General features: G+C 35.4%; 2 protein-coding genes across 5 annotated transcripts in view; one reads left to right on the top strand and one right to left on the bottom strand.

The window, feature by feature from the left end:
* bsk (mitogen-activated protein kinase dJNK) overlaps window positions 1-15,407 on the bottom strand; it is a 441,364-nt gene that overhangs the window by 14,366 nt on the left and 411,591 nt on the right. The window lies entirely within an intron of this gene.
* Window positions 4,701-13,895, top strand: LOC145686409 (uncharacterized). Its single transcript, XM_081759700.1, has 2 exons — window positions 4,701-6,066; window positions 10,942-13,895. Exon 2 carries the CDS (start codon window positions 10,953-10,955, stop codon window positions 12,477-12,479), a length of 1,527 nt encoding a protein of 508 aa, XP_081615826.1. The 5' UTR covers window positions 4,701-6,066; window positions 10,942-10,952; the 3' UTR covers window positions 12,480-13,895.

Genomic DNA, 15,407 nt, shown 5'->3' with positions numbered 1-15,407 from the left:
ACTCTCATACAATTCTAATCTGCTGTTGTAGATTTTGTAACACTAATTTCACCAAGGATTCTTTCTGTAAATTCTAGTCTTGAAACATGTTTCACATAATCCTGTTCCTACATGAAAAACTGTGACTAAATTGGGGGCATATAAATGGCCGAAAGTGTTAAGCCTGTATCCATAAAATTTTACCCCATCCATTTCAGCTATATCGATAATTTATATTCTGCAACTACCATTTGCACCTAGTTTTGTAGTTAAATAGTCTAGTCTAAATTTTCCTACTTTGGTTTCGATTGATCATAAGATAACTACCTCAAAATCCTCAATATAACATAAGGAATAACCTCTTTTCAATTGAACTTTTAGACATGAAATAAACAGCAAATCGATTATGGAAAATATGTGCTATTACATCCTACCAAACTTTTAAGACGATTGAGTAGTTATTGAATTTCAGCATAAGCAACGATAGCCCTATTGGGAGCAGCTTAACTGTTGGAGGTTTCTTTCGTATGACAAATGAACTACTGGTTTGGATTGAGAACCAGATTTCTGAGAAGAGGAAACTGCGGCTGACTTAATCCCTACCCTCCTTGTGCAGTGCAGTGTGTACAGTGAAACGCGAGTGTTATATAATTATCCTCTACTCTCATTTTTCGCCGCTAGCGTAAACTGTAAGTAAAATTCAGAAAGAGTAACTTTTATAAATCGAGAAGGCCATCTGATTAAAGTAAATGGGTTTAAGAAAATAAAAATTAAAAGTAAAGTAATTGCTTCTTAGCGCTCAGGTTTTTAAATATATAATTTGCTTGTAGTTTGTTTATTGAATAATGTTTATTTAATCATAATACGTAGTACTCATAATTTTAAATCTCACGTTTAATTCTTAGCCGTAATCGCTCATAGCTTTACAAAATGAAATGAAATGAAATCTTTGAGTTTTACGTCCCACGGTTATGCCGGTTAGGCTAAAGGAGATGGTGATGATGAGTAATGAATGAAATGGTGGAATGAAGGAAGTGGGAGGAAACGGGAGAACCCCGAGAAAACCCACGCACACGGTGTTTGTCCACCACAAAGTTCACTTGGCGGGGGCTGGGATCGAACCCGGGACCCCAAGCACCAGAGGTGAACGCTCTACCACTGAGCCACCGCGGCCCCCTCGTAGCTTTACAGTGTGTTGTAACAGTTCATAGATTATTTAATTTGTTTTATTCATTAATCTTTACGGCAAGCACTCTCCTCTTCCCCGATATCTTTCCAGCGGTCGGTGGAAACGGGGATTGCCTGTATGGTTTATGATGACCTTTTGTGGCCGCTGCAAGCCACGAAACCAGAGTTTGGAGTAAGCGAAACAAAAGAGAGAGAGAGAGAGAAAAGAAATAAGTCATCTGTTAGCAATCCAAAATAAAAATCTACTCTATTAACCTTGATCAAAATAAGTCGTCCTATTCGCAATAAACCCACAAAGGTCGATCAGAACATAATATGAAAACAGGTAACTTGTTTATAAAGAGGTGTAACTTAATCGAGTTCCCGATCACAACTGATTATAAATCTTACAAATATGAACCTTTGACAACAATCGCTAGAAAAAGAATAACATTTTTGTCTGACTAGCTAAAAAATTGCCATAGAAAATAAAATAAATATAAAACAAAACGAAAGACCATTGATTTACACAACAATCATATTCGGTTTTCCTTTTTGAAATGAATTTCCATTTGACTATCCATTACAAGCTACGTCTTAGTATACCTGAATACAAAGTTGGAGTTGTTTCGTTGTGCGACGATTGATGTCAGTAAGCGAGTTTTTGAATGGCAGGTATAGGAAATAAATAAATACGTTTCAAGTCCTCGAAATTCAAAAAGATTGCTGGATGCTTATCCCAACACTATTCATGAACTGACAAATCGCAACTCTTAAAAAATGTAATAAATTTAGAAAACATGAGCCATGGCAACAATTGTAAGGTGCCAGTTGGAATCTTAAAACATGCGGTGAAAATTAGGAGTGTTGCCAATTTGAACGATCGAATAATGGACGTTTGGTGCACATTAGAAGCAGTCCTAAATTCATACTGGTAACTTTAGAACAAAAATTACCAAATCATTGGTTTTTGGGAAAATTTGCTATTAAAATGAGGTGTCACATGCTATGGTTTTCATTTTTCAAAACTTCACTTTAATTCAAAATGGCGGATTTCAAGATAGCTGCCGTCAAGGTTACCCTTACCGTACCACTTGCCTCTAGGAATAATATGTATTACCGAAGCTTTTATCTATTTATCATCATTAATACGCGGGTTAGAAGCGGAGGTAAGGGACTTACGCACCTAGTAAGTATAGGGGTTGAACGAAAAAAATCTAAAAAGTCTGCAAAAGTGTGAAAATCATACCTAGTATGGTGTGGGGCCTCCTTTTGCGTCCAAAACAGCTTGGATCCGACGTGGAATGAACGTATACAGCTCCTGAATCGTGGTATGTGGAATTTTGTACCAATGTTCCTCCAAAAACATGCTCCAGTTCCTTAAGGGATGCTGTTGGAGGGTAATGAGACCGAACACGCCTTTCTAACTCAGACCACAATGACTCAATGATGTTCAGATCTGGTGATGGGACCCAGGGGAGATGTGATAGCTCTTGGTCATGCTCCTCAAACCATGATTTCACCGTTTTTGCAGCGTGACAGGGTGCCAAATCATCTTGGTAGATGCCATCACCATCAGGGAATAATATTTCGGCCATGGGTAGAACCTGGTCCCCCAAAATGGCCTCATATGCCTTAGCATTCATCATTCCATTCAGGGCTATGATTGGACCTGCGAAAAACCACGGTATCACTGCCCATACTGTAACAGAACCACCCCCATGTTTTACAGTTGGGAGCAGACAGTATGCATCATAGACCTGCGACGGTGTTCTCCATACATAAACACGACCAGTTGTTGGAAACAAGGTGAAAGTCGATTCATCGGACCACATTACGTTTCCACTGCTCATGGGTCCACGTCTTGTGGTCCTTGCACCACTGGACACGCCTCTTCGCATTTACTGCTGTGACCAGGGGTTTGGCGATAGCAGCCCTGCCATGAATTTTCATTTTATGCAGTTCCCGCCGCACTGTTTTCGATGAAACCGGGTTCTGTAGGCCGGAATTGAGTTCACTGTAATTTTCATTGCAGTGGTGTTCTTTTTGGCTGCTACAATCCGTTTTAATGCCCTCCGGTCCCTATCTGACAGGATTGTCTTTCGACCACTGTTGTGCTTTCCAGACATCGTTTGCCCATGAATTGTGTATGCCCTCGTGACATTGGACACAGTGCCTTTCCATACCCCCACAATGTTCGCCACTGTTGCCACTGAAGCTTCAACCAGACGAGCACCAACGATCATGTCTCTTTGAAAGTCTGTCAGGTCGCCCATTTTACCACACCACAACACTCGCAAGTGAACTGGTTACTGCTGACAGAAGAGGAAGGTCCACAAGACACATTGAAAACAAAAAAAGATCAGCAACCGCAACACGTGTTGTACAGTGGAGGGCCAAACTTACGTGTCCTGTATGAAGTGTTTTTAGATTTTTTGTCTACCCACTGTATAAACAATTAATATGCCTGTAACTTTTCCCCAAATGCGCGTATCTTAAAACGATCTTCACCATTGTTTTCCTGATTAAATTCTAGCCCGAAATTATGTATCATATTACTCTATCCCCATTTTAAAAACTTCATTTTAATTCAAAATGGCGGATTTCAAGATGGCTGCCGTCAAGGTCATACCTTCCACACAACTTCCTCCTAGGGACTTCTGCAGTAAACTAATAACCGCATCACAACTCTTAAAAAATATAATATAAAATCTTTTTAAAAAATAGAAAACATGCACCATGGCAAAAATTTCTGTCATCACAAATAATGCACATATGACCTCTATCAGAAAAAAAAATCATTGAAATCGGACTCGGACATTCGGGTGATGCCCCTTGTAAGTGTTTTCAAAACAAAACCCTGGGCAAATAGCTGGTTCAGAACCATTAGACGATCAGAAGAGAATATGGGTAGAATTAACAAAACGCGAAACTCGAAGAACTACACGATATCAAATATAGTGCAAATAATTTGATCAACGCTTCCAGGACGACGATGCACATCTCTCAGAACTCTATTCTATATATAGTTCTAGTTAGAAAGCCTCTGGAAAAGAAGTTTGGAAAGATCAAGCAAATGAGTGAATTCTATGAAGTTTGATCTTATGGAAGGGGTATCAATAAAACAATGGATTGGTCAGGCACAGATTATAAATCAATAGTGCCTGTTTTTGTTTTTGTGAGTGAAAACTTAAGAAGTCATGGCTCTACCGCTATTCACGGTTCTACATTTAACAGAATACTGAGGGTTTTGTCAAAATGGCAATAAAATACCTGAAACATTCACCAAACAAAACCATAGTATTATGGTAAACACGTCTGGAGAACAGGCAATCACGATTATAGATTTGTAGTTATTTAAGATGAAAACAAGATGCACATGTCGCTTAGAAAGACGAACTAATAGGTAAAAAAAAAAAAAAAAAAAAAAAAAAAAAAAAAAAAAAAAAAAAACTAACGCAAGTTAGATGCGAGTTGATATTTAATTTACCTTTAATATTCATTTTTGTTCTCAAATGTACCATCAATCCATCAGTAATCTTTCTACTTTTAACCGACACTGTTGTATGAACATATATTTACTGTTATTTTTTCTTTTTCTTTTTCTTATTTTGTTTATCACCTTCGATGCACCTTCCCTCTTAGCAGTACTTACCTGGAATGTCACTGTACATAGTGTATATAAAGGATCGGGGTTCGATTATAAGTTAGTGTATTTTATAGTTGTTATATTATTTTTGAAGTCAATGTTAATATTGTATAAAAGACGAATCTTTATTCTTTAAGCTATTGATAATGTGCCAGCCAAGAACAGGATGTAGGGTCACTGAAGGGTCACACATATGTGATGATAGTGTATGTACTTTCAAAATACTCTCTTTTGTAATGGTTTCTTTTTCAAGGAAGTATGATAATGTACGCGCGTGTACATCACGCAGTGAGAGCATGGATTACTAAGTCCAGTTTCAAAGTCTGTATGATAGGTCTCCACGTGCGTCCACGTGTCGACCTAAACTCATGTGATGATTCGATCTTTGTGCTTACGATAGTTTTATATACTAGTGACTATACAATGTTTGGCACATTCCAGGGATAGACTGTCATATTATCATTTTTCGTTCTGCGGTCTGTATCTTAGGGACGAGAATTAAATAGTAAATAGTATCTTAGTTCTATATACATATGTCTTTACATGTAACTAGAATCTTGGAACAATATATATATACATCTTCGAATTCATATAGTTTTGTATTTCGTCGTATCTAGTGTTTCCAATCTTTATCTAAAGTGGAACTTTAATAATTTTACTGAAAGAACAGTCAGTGAGATTTTGTAGTTGTTTGTTGTGGAACTTGTAACTTCTATTTTTCTTATTAACTTCAATAAACTTCTCACGCTTACCAAAAGGAGATCCTATTTTATTTGAAGAAAAAGAAGAACCTGCGCGAAACGCAAACGTCAATCATACAACAGGAAAATAAAGTGGTGGCAGCTAGGCAGGATCTCAACCGAAGTACTCGAAGTTCGATTCCAGTGCACGTTCCACAGTTACCAAGTTGAACATTCATCATTGTAATCAGAGTTCGTTCTTCGACACGAAGCTGATACATTTTAAAATATCGTTACGTCCAGATACAGACCGCACTTCGTCGACAACACCTTTTTTACTGTGAGTGCAAGAAGCTTGCCTGTTCAAGGTGTAGCGGATACCTCGGCGTACACACCGTTCCAGTGTTCCAGTTTTATTGCAACCAGTTCCAGAGATCCAGTAAGCAGTACCATTCTCAAGTGTGGCTGGTCCCAGTTGAGCAACAATCCAAGCGGAGATCTTGTGGAAATCCAGAGGCCTCATCTTTAAACCAACATCAGGAAAGTACCAGGATCGACGCCAGCAGCACCCCCCATCACAGGAAATTCAAGGTTGGTTACAATTTTCATTGTTTGTTTGAACTTCCAAAATTTTGAAGTGTTACGCCTGGAGATAGAAAAGATTTGTTCTTTGGTCACCGCGGTTGTTGTTTACTTGTGAAGTGAATAACGTAAAATCAAGACAAGAACAGTCTAGGATAGAAGGCTTTAGTATTCACCGTTCCTCTAGGGAAGGATTAAAATATTTCATTCGTTTAATCTTGGGAATACTTGGCAAAACAGAAGGTGTAAGAAAGGTATTGTCGCTAACAAAATTTTTGTAAATTTAAATTGTATAGTTTAACGTAAGTACTAATTGCCAATGGCTACCAGTGGTAGTGCTGATTCTTCTGATACAGAAGTAGAGTATTGTAGTGTGTCAGAAGCACTAAAGTTAATTTCGGTACCATTTTCGGGAAAAAGAGAAGCATTAGAAGAATTTCTGTCTAATGTAGACGCTGCTTTTGAATTGGTTGACCCAGCTAAGCATAGTACACTTTTGAAATTTGTTAAAGCAAAAATAACTGGGGATGCTAGATCTAAGTTATTAGTTAGAAAAACCACTACTACGTGGGAAGCTGTTAAACAAATATTAATAGAAAATTATTCCATTAGACGAACTATTGATTTTTATGCATGCCAGCTTTTTAGTGCTAGACAAACCAAAACTGATTCAATTGCTTCATGGGCAAGTAAAGTAGATACTCTTCAAAGTCAATTACGCGAAGCCGTTGCTCGTGTTATAGATGCATCTAAATTGCCAGGAGCTATAGCACTTGTTGAAATTTTAGCTAAAGCAAGTTTTATTCAGGGGCTAACAAATGACAGAATTCAGATGATTGTACGATCTAAAAGCGATGATGATACATCCTTAGGATATATTATCGAACTCGTTCTAGAAGAAGAAACCCAGATCACTTCCCACACTTCTCTCCCCTTTTCAAATGTAAATAGTAAGAAAGCTCAAAAGAAAGAATTAGTATGTTACCTATGCCATAAGCCTGGTCACACCAAAGCTCAATGCAAATTACAGAAAAGAAAGGAAAGAGGAAATTCTTCTAATCAGTTTATGAAAACGGTACACGTTTGTGAAATTTGTCCTGAGATCGCCGCGAGAGGCACAGGATGTGTTAATGGAAATTCTCCTGAGATCGCCGCGAGAGGCACAGGATGTGTTAATGGAAATTCTCCTGAGATCGCCGCGAGAGGCACAGGAGGGGTTAATTGTAATTTTTCCGAGAGCGCCGCGCGAGGCACGGAAGGTTATAGCAATTGTTTGCATGTTGCTAGTAAGATAAATACTAGTGGAAATACTAGTAGGGTAAATACTAGTGGAAATGCGAGAATTTGTGATAAAGAACAAAGTTCTCTGCATTTTAATGATGTAAAAGCCTGCAGTAGTCAGATGTGCTCAAGTTGTAATGGTCAGGGAAACCGCAAATGGATGTAAATAAGCAACCTGTTTGCATCTCAGATAACACGAAGGGTTGCATAGTAACAAATCAAGAAGAAGGTACTATTACGGCATTCATTAAAGAATTGCATGTTGATGCAACTTTTCTCTTAGATACAGGCAGTGACTTAAGTCTTTGGCAAATCCATGCACTTCCATGCAGTTTTAGAAAGAATATAGATACAACACAAACTGTGACATTGAAAGGATTAAACAATGTTAAAACTAGGTCACTAGGTACTATTTATCTAACGTTAGTGATAAAAGGAGTAGAATTCTCACATAAATTTCATGTTATTTCGGAAGGATGCTTATCAGAAGACAGACACATTCTTGGTCGTGATTTTTTGAAACAAAAAAATTGTTTGTTAGAATTCCATCCTCCCCCTCCTCCTCCCTTGTCAACACATGCTTGCCAGAAACTTGACCTTAAGGGCAGCGATAAGCTTATACTACCGTTGACATATAGTATTCCAGCTCGATGCGAGAAGTTAGTTTTTGTTCCCACAAACAGCACAGGAATTGGAATTGTAGAAAAACGAGAGATTAAACCGGGTGTTTTTCTTTCTTCTTGTTTGACAGTAGCGAAAGAAAATAAATGTATAGCTAGTGTGTTAAATGTGAATTCTTCAGTAGAGAATATAACTTTAGATCCGATAGACTTAGAGAAATTAGAAGAAAACCATGTTTTAAATATTCAGTGTGAAAAAGACAGGGTCCCACAAAAGTCAAATTCAGACAGTTTAACTGAGCGTTTAAAATTACTTCATAAGCTTTTAAGGCTAGGTCATTTACCACCCAAAGAAAAAGAAAGTATACTTGAACTTTGCGATGAATTCAATGATGTTTTCTTTCTACCAGGAGACAAACTAACTGCTACAAATGTTCTTGAACATGAAATTGTTATTGATCCTAAACATGTAGGCAAAATTGTTAACAAAAAGAATTACCGAGTGCCAGAATGTCATAAGGAAGAATTAAATAGACAAATAGAAGAGTTGTTAAAACAAGACATTATAGAAGTTTCAACTTCTCCTTGGAACAGTTCTATTTTCCTTATTCCAAAGAAACTCGATGCATCAGGAAAACAGAAATATAGACTAATAGTCGATTATCGATCTGTCAATGATCTATGTGTCCATTCGTCCTTTCCGTTACCTAACATAGACGACATTTTGAGTAATTTAGCCAATGCGCGTTACTTTTCCAGTTTAGATCTCCATAGTGGGTACCATCAATGCTATATTAGGGAAAAGGATAGACCTATAACTGCATTCAGTACACCTGAAAATCATTATCAATTCAAGCGACTTGCTTTCGGTCTGGCGACAGCACCGGCCACTTTTCAAAGATTGATGAATACAGTGTTAGCAGGGCTGACAGGTACGAGTTGTTTCATCTACCTGGATGATTTAGTGGTCTTCTCTAGTTCTTTAGAAGAGCATAATAGTAGATTACGTGAGATTTTGCAAAGATTTCGCAAAAGCAACCTGCAGTTAAGTGTAGATAAGACTGAATTTTTGAAGCCAGAATTAACATACTTAGGACATGTCATTACACCTAACGGAGTAAAACCAGATCCAAGATTAGTAGAGAAAGTTCAGAACTTTCCTGTTCCTCAGACTAAGAAACAAATTAAGGGATTTCTAGGACTTACTGGATATTATAGGAAATTTCTAAAAGACTACAGTAAAATTGCTTTACCCTTAACGTCCTTATTAAAAGAAGACGTCCAGTTTTCTTGGGGAGTCAAACAACAAGTTGCATTTGATTCTCTTAAAGAGAAATTGACAACTCCTCCAATTCTGCAGTATCCTGATTTTAAAAAGCCTTTTATAATCACATCGGATGCTTCGGCATTTGCCTGCGGAGCTATTCTCTCACAGGGTGAAATAAACAAAGATCTTCCAATTGCGTATGCTAGTAGAGTTTTCAATAAAGCAGAGAGATCGTACTCAGCGACTGAACGGGAACTGGCGGCTCTAGTGTGGGCTAGCAAAGTTTTTAGACCATACATTTACGGAACAAAAGTAACTTTTGTCACAGATTGCAAGCCACTAACGTGGGTTTTTAGAGTACAAAATCCGACATCTAGACTTTTGAAATGGAGAATACTTTTAGAGGAATATCAATACGAAATTGTGTATAAGAAAGGAAGCTTAAATACAAATTCTGACGCCTTGTCACGAATGTATTCTTTAGATGTTATTGAAGAAGAAGATAGGGTATCAAATTGTGATTCACAACAGAAAGAAAAGGCTGAAGCTTTAGACTTAGAAACGAAAAACAAAATTTTAGAAGAGTTTCATACTCAAATTCTAGGTGGACATATAGGAATGAATAGGTGTTATGAAAAGATTAGAAAGTACCTTTCTTTAAATAATATTGACATTAAAGAATGGCCAAAACTGAAGGAAGATGTTGAAGATTACATAAAAGGGTGTGAAATATGTCAAAAGAATAGGAACACACAACAAAAGGTAAAAATGAAGATGGTAATAACTGACACGCCCAGTACAGTTTTTGAAAAGGTCTCTTTAGATTTAGTCGGGCCTCTCCCAGAAACTTTAGAACACAGAAACAAATATTTATTGACTGTACAAGACAACCTTTCAAAATTTGTTATTGCAATTCCCATCCCTTCTCAAGATGCTGATACAATCAGCAAAGCCTTTGTCGAGAATGTAGTGCTAAAATTTGGCATTCCACACAGTATATTGTCTGATTGCGGAAGTAATTTCTTAAGCGATGTCTTCACGCGTATTTGTAAATTGTTACAAATAGAAAAACTACATACAACCCCATACCATCCGGCATCGAATGGTGGTATAGAAAAATTCCATCAGTCTTTAAAATTTTTCTTGCGATGTTATGTGGCAGAAAATCAGAATAATTGGGATGAATTAGCATCATATGCTACTTTCTGTTATAATACCACTCCTCATAGTTCCACTCAATACACTCCCTTCGAACTGTTATTCGGGAAACCTGTAAATGTACCAGGTGTATTACAAAGAAAACCTTCTGAAGTTGTATACAATTACGATGACTATGTAAAACAGTTGAAACACAAATTGCAGGAGATGCACGGATTAGCTAGAGCAAACCTCATTGACAAAAAGGAGAAAAGTAAAGAATATTATGACAGAAACGAAAACGAATGCATTTTTCAGAAAGGAGATAAAGTGTTATTATATGATGAGTCAGTCCGCCGCGGCAGATCAAAGAAACTTGACAGTCTCTGGCGCGGACCGTACGATATAATTCGAACAAAAGGTGTAAACTGTACCTTAAAGGTTGGCAAACAAGAGATGACTGTGCATGCCAATAGATTAAAGATGTATTATTAAGTAACTCAAATTCTTCATGTTATCTTGTTAAAAAAAAAAAAAAAAAAAAGTAAGGAAAGTAAAATAACGTTTCTATATTTACAGGATTGTTCAAAATGATAGGACTTAAAGCTATTCTACTGGTTTCTCTTGTATGTAGTAGTCTAGAGCTTGGAGCACGCATAAAGAAATTTGAAAATACGGCAGGTATTTATTATGACTCCTTAGGAGAGGTTCAGTTATATAATACTTACTGGCAATTGGTCTCTTACGTTAACTTAACTAAGCTAGATATAAGCTTTCGTAATTTGGAAACTTACGTAGATAGGACACAAAACCTGTGTAGACACTCAGTGGTAAAATCAAATAAAACAAGTTGTGCTACAGTGTTCGTAAATCAAGTTTTGACTAAGGTATCTGATATCAAAGAGGTTAAGGAAATAATAAAAGAAGTAACAAAAATTTCTTCGCAAGAAAGTAGAAGAAAACGAGGGTTAATAGATGGTATTGGTCACCTTGCTAAATTTCTATTTGGCACCTTGGACGATGAAGATGCCAATTATTACACTCAAAAAATCAATAAATTAGAAAAAGAACAGTTAGATTTCTTGAAATTGAGTAAAGAGCAGATGACTATTGTTAAATCTACCCTACAAGGTATTAATAAAACTCTTCACACAGTGGAGACTAACGAAAATATTTTGAGTCAAGGTTTAGAGCATATAAGTAAAGAGATATCAAAAAGAGAGAGACATTTAAATGAAGCATTTTTGGATTTAAATTTAAAGTATACAATAAATGAACATATCGCAAAAGTTGAAAGGTATTTAAGAGATTTAAAGGATCAGTATGAAATTGTTTTGCAAGCAATTTTAAATGCACAGAAAGGTGTATTACAGCCTCACATAATCACTCCTTATCAAATAATCCAACATTGGAAGGCTAGTCAAAGTGACCTCCATAGTGCGTTATCTTTACCAATTGGGACAAGTACTAGGAATAGTTACTTGTTATTGAAAATAATTAATTTAGATGTGTTTATCAATAATGGAATATTAGCCTATGTAATTCGTCTCCCTTTGACAGATTCCATTCGTTATCTAGTATATAAGTTAACTCCCTTCCCCACTAAAATAAAGAATACAACAAATAAGTTTGTTTTTATTCAACCTGAAAAACCTTACCTTTTAGTTGATTCAATTAAGCAATATTACGCAAAAATGACTGAAATTGAGTTCAATAAATGTAAAATTCTTAAACAAGATTGGTTTTTGTGTAAACAAACGTTTCCTATCTTGTCTAGCCATATAAATCAAGAGTGCGAAATGAAATTATTACAATATGTTCATTATGTTCCCATGGATTGTAATAAACATGTGATACAAATTGATCATTGTATATTTGTAACCTTAAATAACAATGAGTGGATTTTTGCTGCTCCACAGGAAGAGAAAATGACAATATTATGTAATGGATTTGAACCTTATGATTTAATTCTAACAAATTCAGGTATTATTCATCTAGATAATAATTGTAAAGCTTATGGTTTGAAGGCGATCCTCCAAACACAAACATGGTATGAAACCAATGTTACAGGTAAAGACTTTACTCCGAAATTAAATCTTACTGATAATTGTTGTTAAATATTAAATTCTCATATATACCTGGAAGATATGCAAATTAACCTACCTATTCAACATGTAATTAATTCGGTTAGTGACTTAAAGGTAGCAAGCCATAAAATTCAGGAAGTAGAAAAGAAAATAGATGATGAACAATGGAAACTACTTCATTCTGAAAAGGTAACTCATCTCTCTTGGTTTTCATATTTTGGTACAGTTCTGATAGCTCTAATATTACTATTTTGTTGTTGTTACCGATGTAAATGTTTTCGCTTTTTCAAAAGGTATTTTGATGATGATAGTTGTTGTAAACAAATATGCATTAAACCTTTTATTATTACCAAAATAAATCAAAAACAAGATACCACTGAGCCTGTAGTCATGTCAAGAATTGCTGAGCAGGTTACTGAAATTACAGATGAGTTACAGGTAGCTGTCTCATCTAAGAAAAGTCCTAATCTACGTAAGGAAAGGTAAAAAAAAAAAAAAAAAATCTTTTTAATGTTTCATATCAGACTGTGAATTTTCAGTATCCAAATTCGCAACCAAATTCGCAATTTGATATGAAAATTCAAAAAAGGAGGGAGGTGTTGTATGAACATATATTTACTGTTATTTTTTCTTTTTCTTTTTCTTATTTTGTTTATCACCTTCGATGCACCTTCCCTCTTAGCAGTACTTACCTGGAATGTCACTGTACATAGTGTATATAAAGGATCGGGGTTCGATTATAAGTTAGTGTATTTTATAGTTGTTATATTATTTTTGAAGTCAATGTTAATATTGTATAAAAGACGAATCTTTATTCTTTAAGCTATTGATAATGTGCCAGCCAAGAACAGGATGTAGGGTCACTGAAGGGTCACACATATGTGATGATAGTGTATGTACTTTCAAAATACTCTCTTTTGTAATGGTTTCTTTTTCAAGGAAGTATGATAATGTACGCGCGTGTACATCACGCAGTGAGAGCATGGATTACTAAGTCCAGTTTCAAAGTCTGTATGATAGGTCTCCACGTGCGTCCACGTGTCGACCTAAACTCATGTGATGATTCGATCTTTGTGCTTACGATAGTTTTATATACTAGTGACTATACAATGTTTGGCACATTCCAGGGATAGACTGTCATATTATCATTTTTCGTTCTGCGGTCTGTATCTTAGGGACGAGAATTAAATAGTAAATAGTATCTTAGTTCTATATACATATGTCTTTACATGTAACTAGAATCTTGGAACAATATATATATACATCTTCGAATTCATATAGTTTTGTATTTCGTCGTATCTAGTGTTTCCAATCTTTATCTAAAGTGGAACTTTAATAATTTTACTGAAAGAACAGTCAGTGAGATTTTGTAGTTGTTTGTTGTGGAACTTGTAACTTCTATTTTTCTTATTAACTTCAATAAACTTCTCACGCTTACCAAAAGGAGATCCTATTTTATTTGAAGAAAAAGAAGAACCTGCGCGAAACGCAAACGTCAATCATACAACAACACCTTTGTATTGAAATCTGGTTTCCTTCTTATTCAAATACCTAACGTAAGTAGGTATTGCGCCCGCTAAGAAACGAAAACTCCATTTGTGGACTAGGATAGTAAAATACTGTATTTGTTAGTAGTATAGTAAAGTATATAAATCTGTCTCTCAAACTGACATAGATATGCTCAGAATTTTCTGCACCTGTACGCACATATGTTCTAAACAGATGGTGTACGTAATAATGGAATACCTATTACTGGGCTACCCAAAAACATAAAAAACATAACAGCAATTTACACATACGCTTGGCACTTTGAACATGGTTGTGGTTGTCTAAGGGTCTAGAAGAAACTAATTTTATAAACATAATAAAGCATAATTTTAGAAAATAAAGCATAATTTAAAATATATATATAGCATAATTCTTGGAAAATTCTGTTCAACTGCAAGTTTAAGATACTGTATTTAATATTTTTCAAAACCAATATTTACAATGAAAATCACTGAGAACATTTGCAACAATGAAAAGCTTATTTTTATAAACTTCTCGGTGTAATCCTTTGATGTGGAGAAAAGAAAAAAAGGAAAGGAAGAAAAAAAACTTTCCGCCAACAATGAATACTACACGAGAACTTTACACTATATTGTTTTGTGCACCTTTTGAACTTGAGCACTTTGTGTACTTTTTGGTGGCATCTTTTATTTTTTCTTTCTGTATATATGCACCTCTAAGGCGCACACAAATAATAAAAAAAAACTGACTCGAGTAAAGCATCTCTCTTTACAGTGCACTAAATAGAAAGTTCATTAAATATGAAAGAAATTGGTTGCATAGAATAATAATAAATAGATTAAGATATTTAGAATATTTAGTGTGTAGTAAATATTATACATTATACACGATTAATGTAATACAAACAATGATTGAGATTAACGATAAAGCATAATAAAGCATAATTTGGAAAAAATAAAGCATAATATGGGTTGCTCTACCTATTATATACAAATAAAATGAAATTAACTAACTAGAAATAATAATACTACCAACATAATTGCACTGCAATGGAACTGGATTACAAAAAGAAACAATAAACGAAAAGGAGAAAGCTAAATTTAATAGGTGCAGCATTACTAACAAAATAATAGCACACACACACACACACACACAAAAAAAAATCGATTTACGTATACACAAAAAAAAAAAAAAAAAATTGTTACTAAAAGCACGCACTGTTTGATATATCAAAACTGAAAAGTAAAATAAAATTAAATCAATTATGTAGAGCCTATTCAAATAAAAATAATAACATCTTGCCATACAGTAAAGAGAAATACAGAAGACTGTTATATTAGACTGATTCTCAACGTGTAATTGCCCTCTGAAAAGTACCGCCACTACCGGTTGTGCTCTAGAGACCTTTAGCATTATTTACTATGGCACACAAATCAACTTCCACTGCAA

Source organism: Thermobia domestica, chromosome 5 (assembly GCF_964235325.1).
Source record: "Thermobia domestica chromosome 5, izTheDome1.hap1.1, whole genome shotgun sequence".
Lineage (NCBI taxonomy): Eukaryota > Metazoa > Arthropoda > Insecta > Zygentoma > Lepismatidae > Thermobia > Thermobia domestica.
This window is presented reverse-complemented; position numbering and strand designations above follow the sequence as displayed.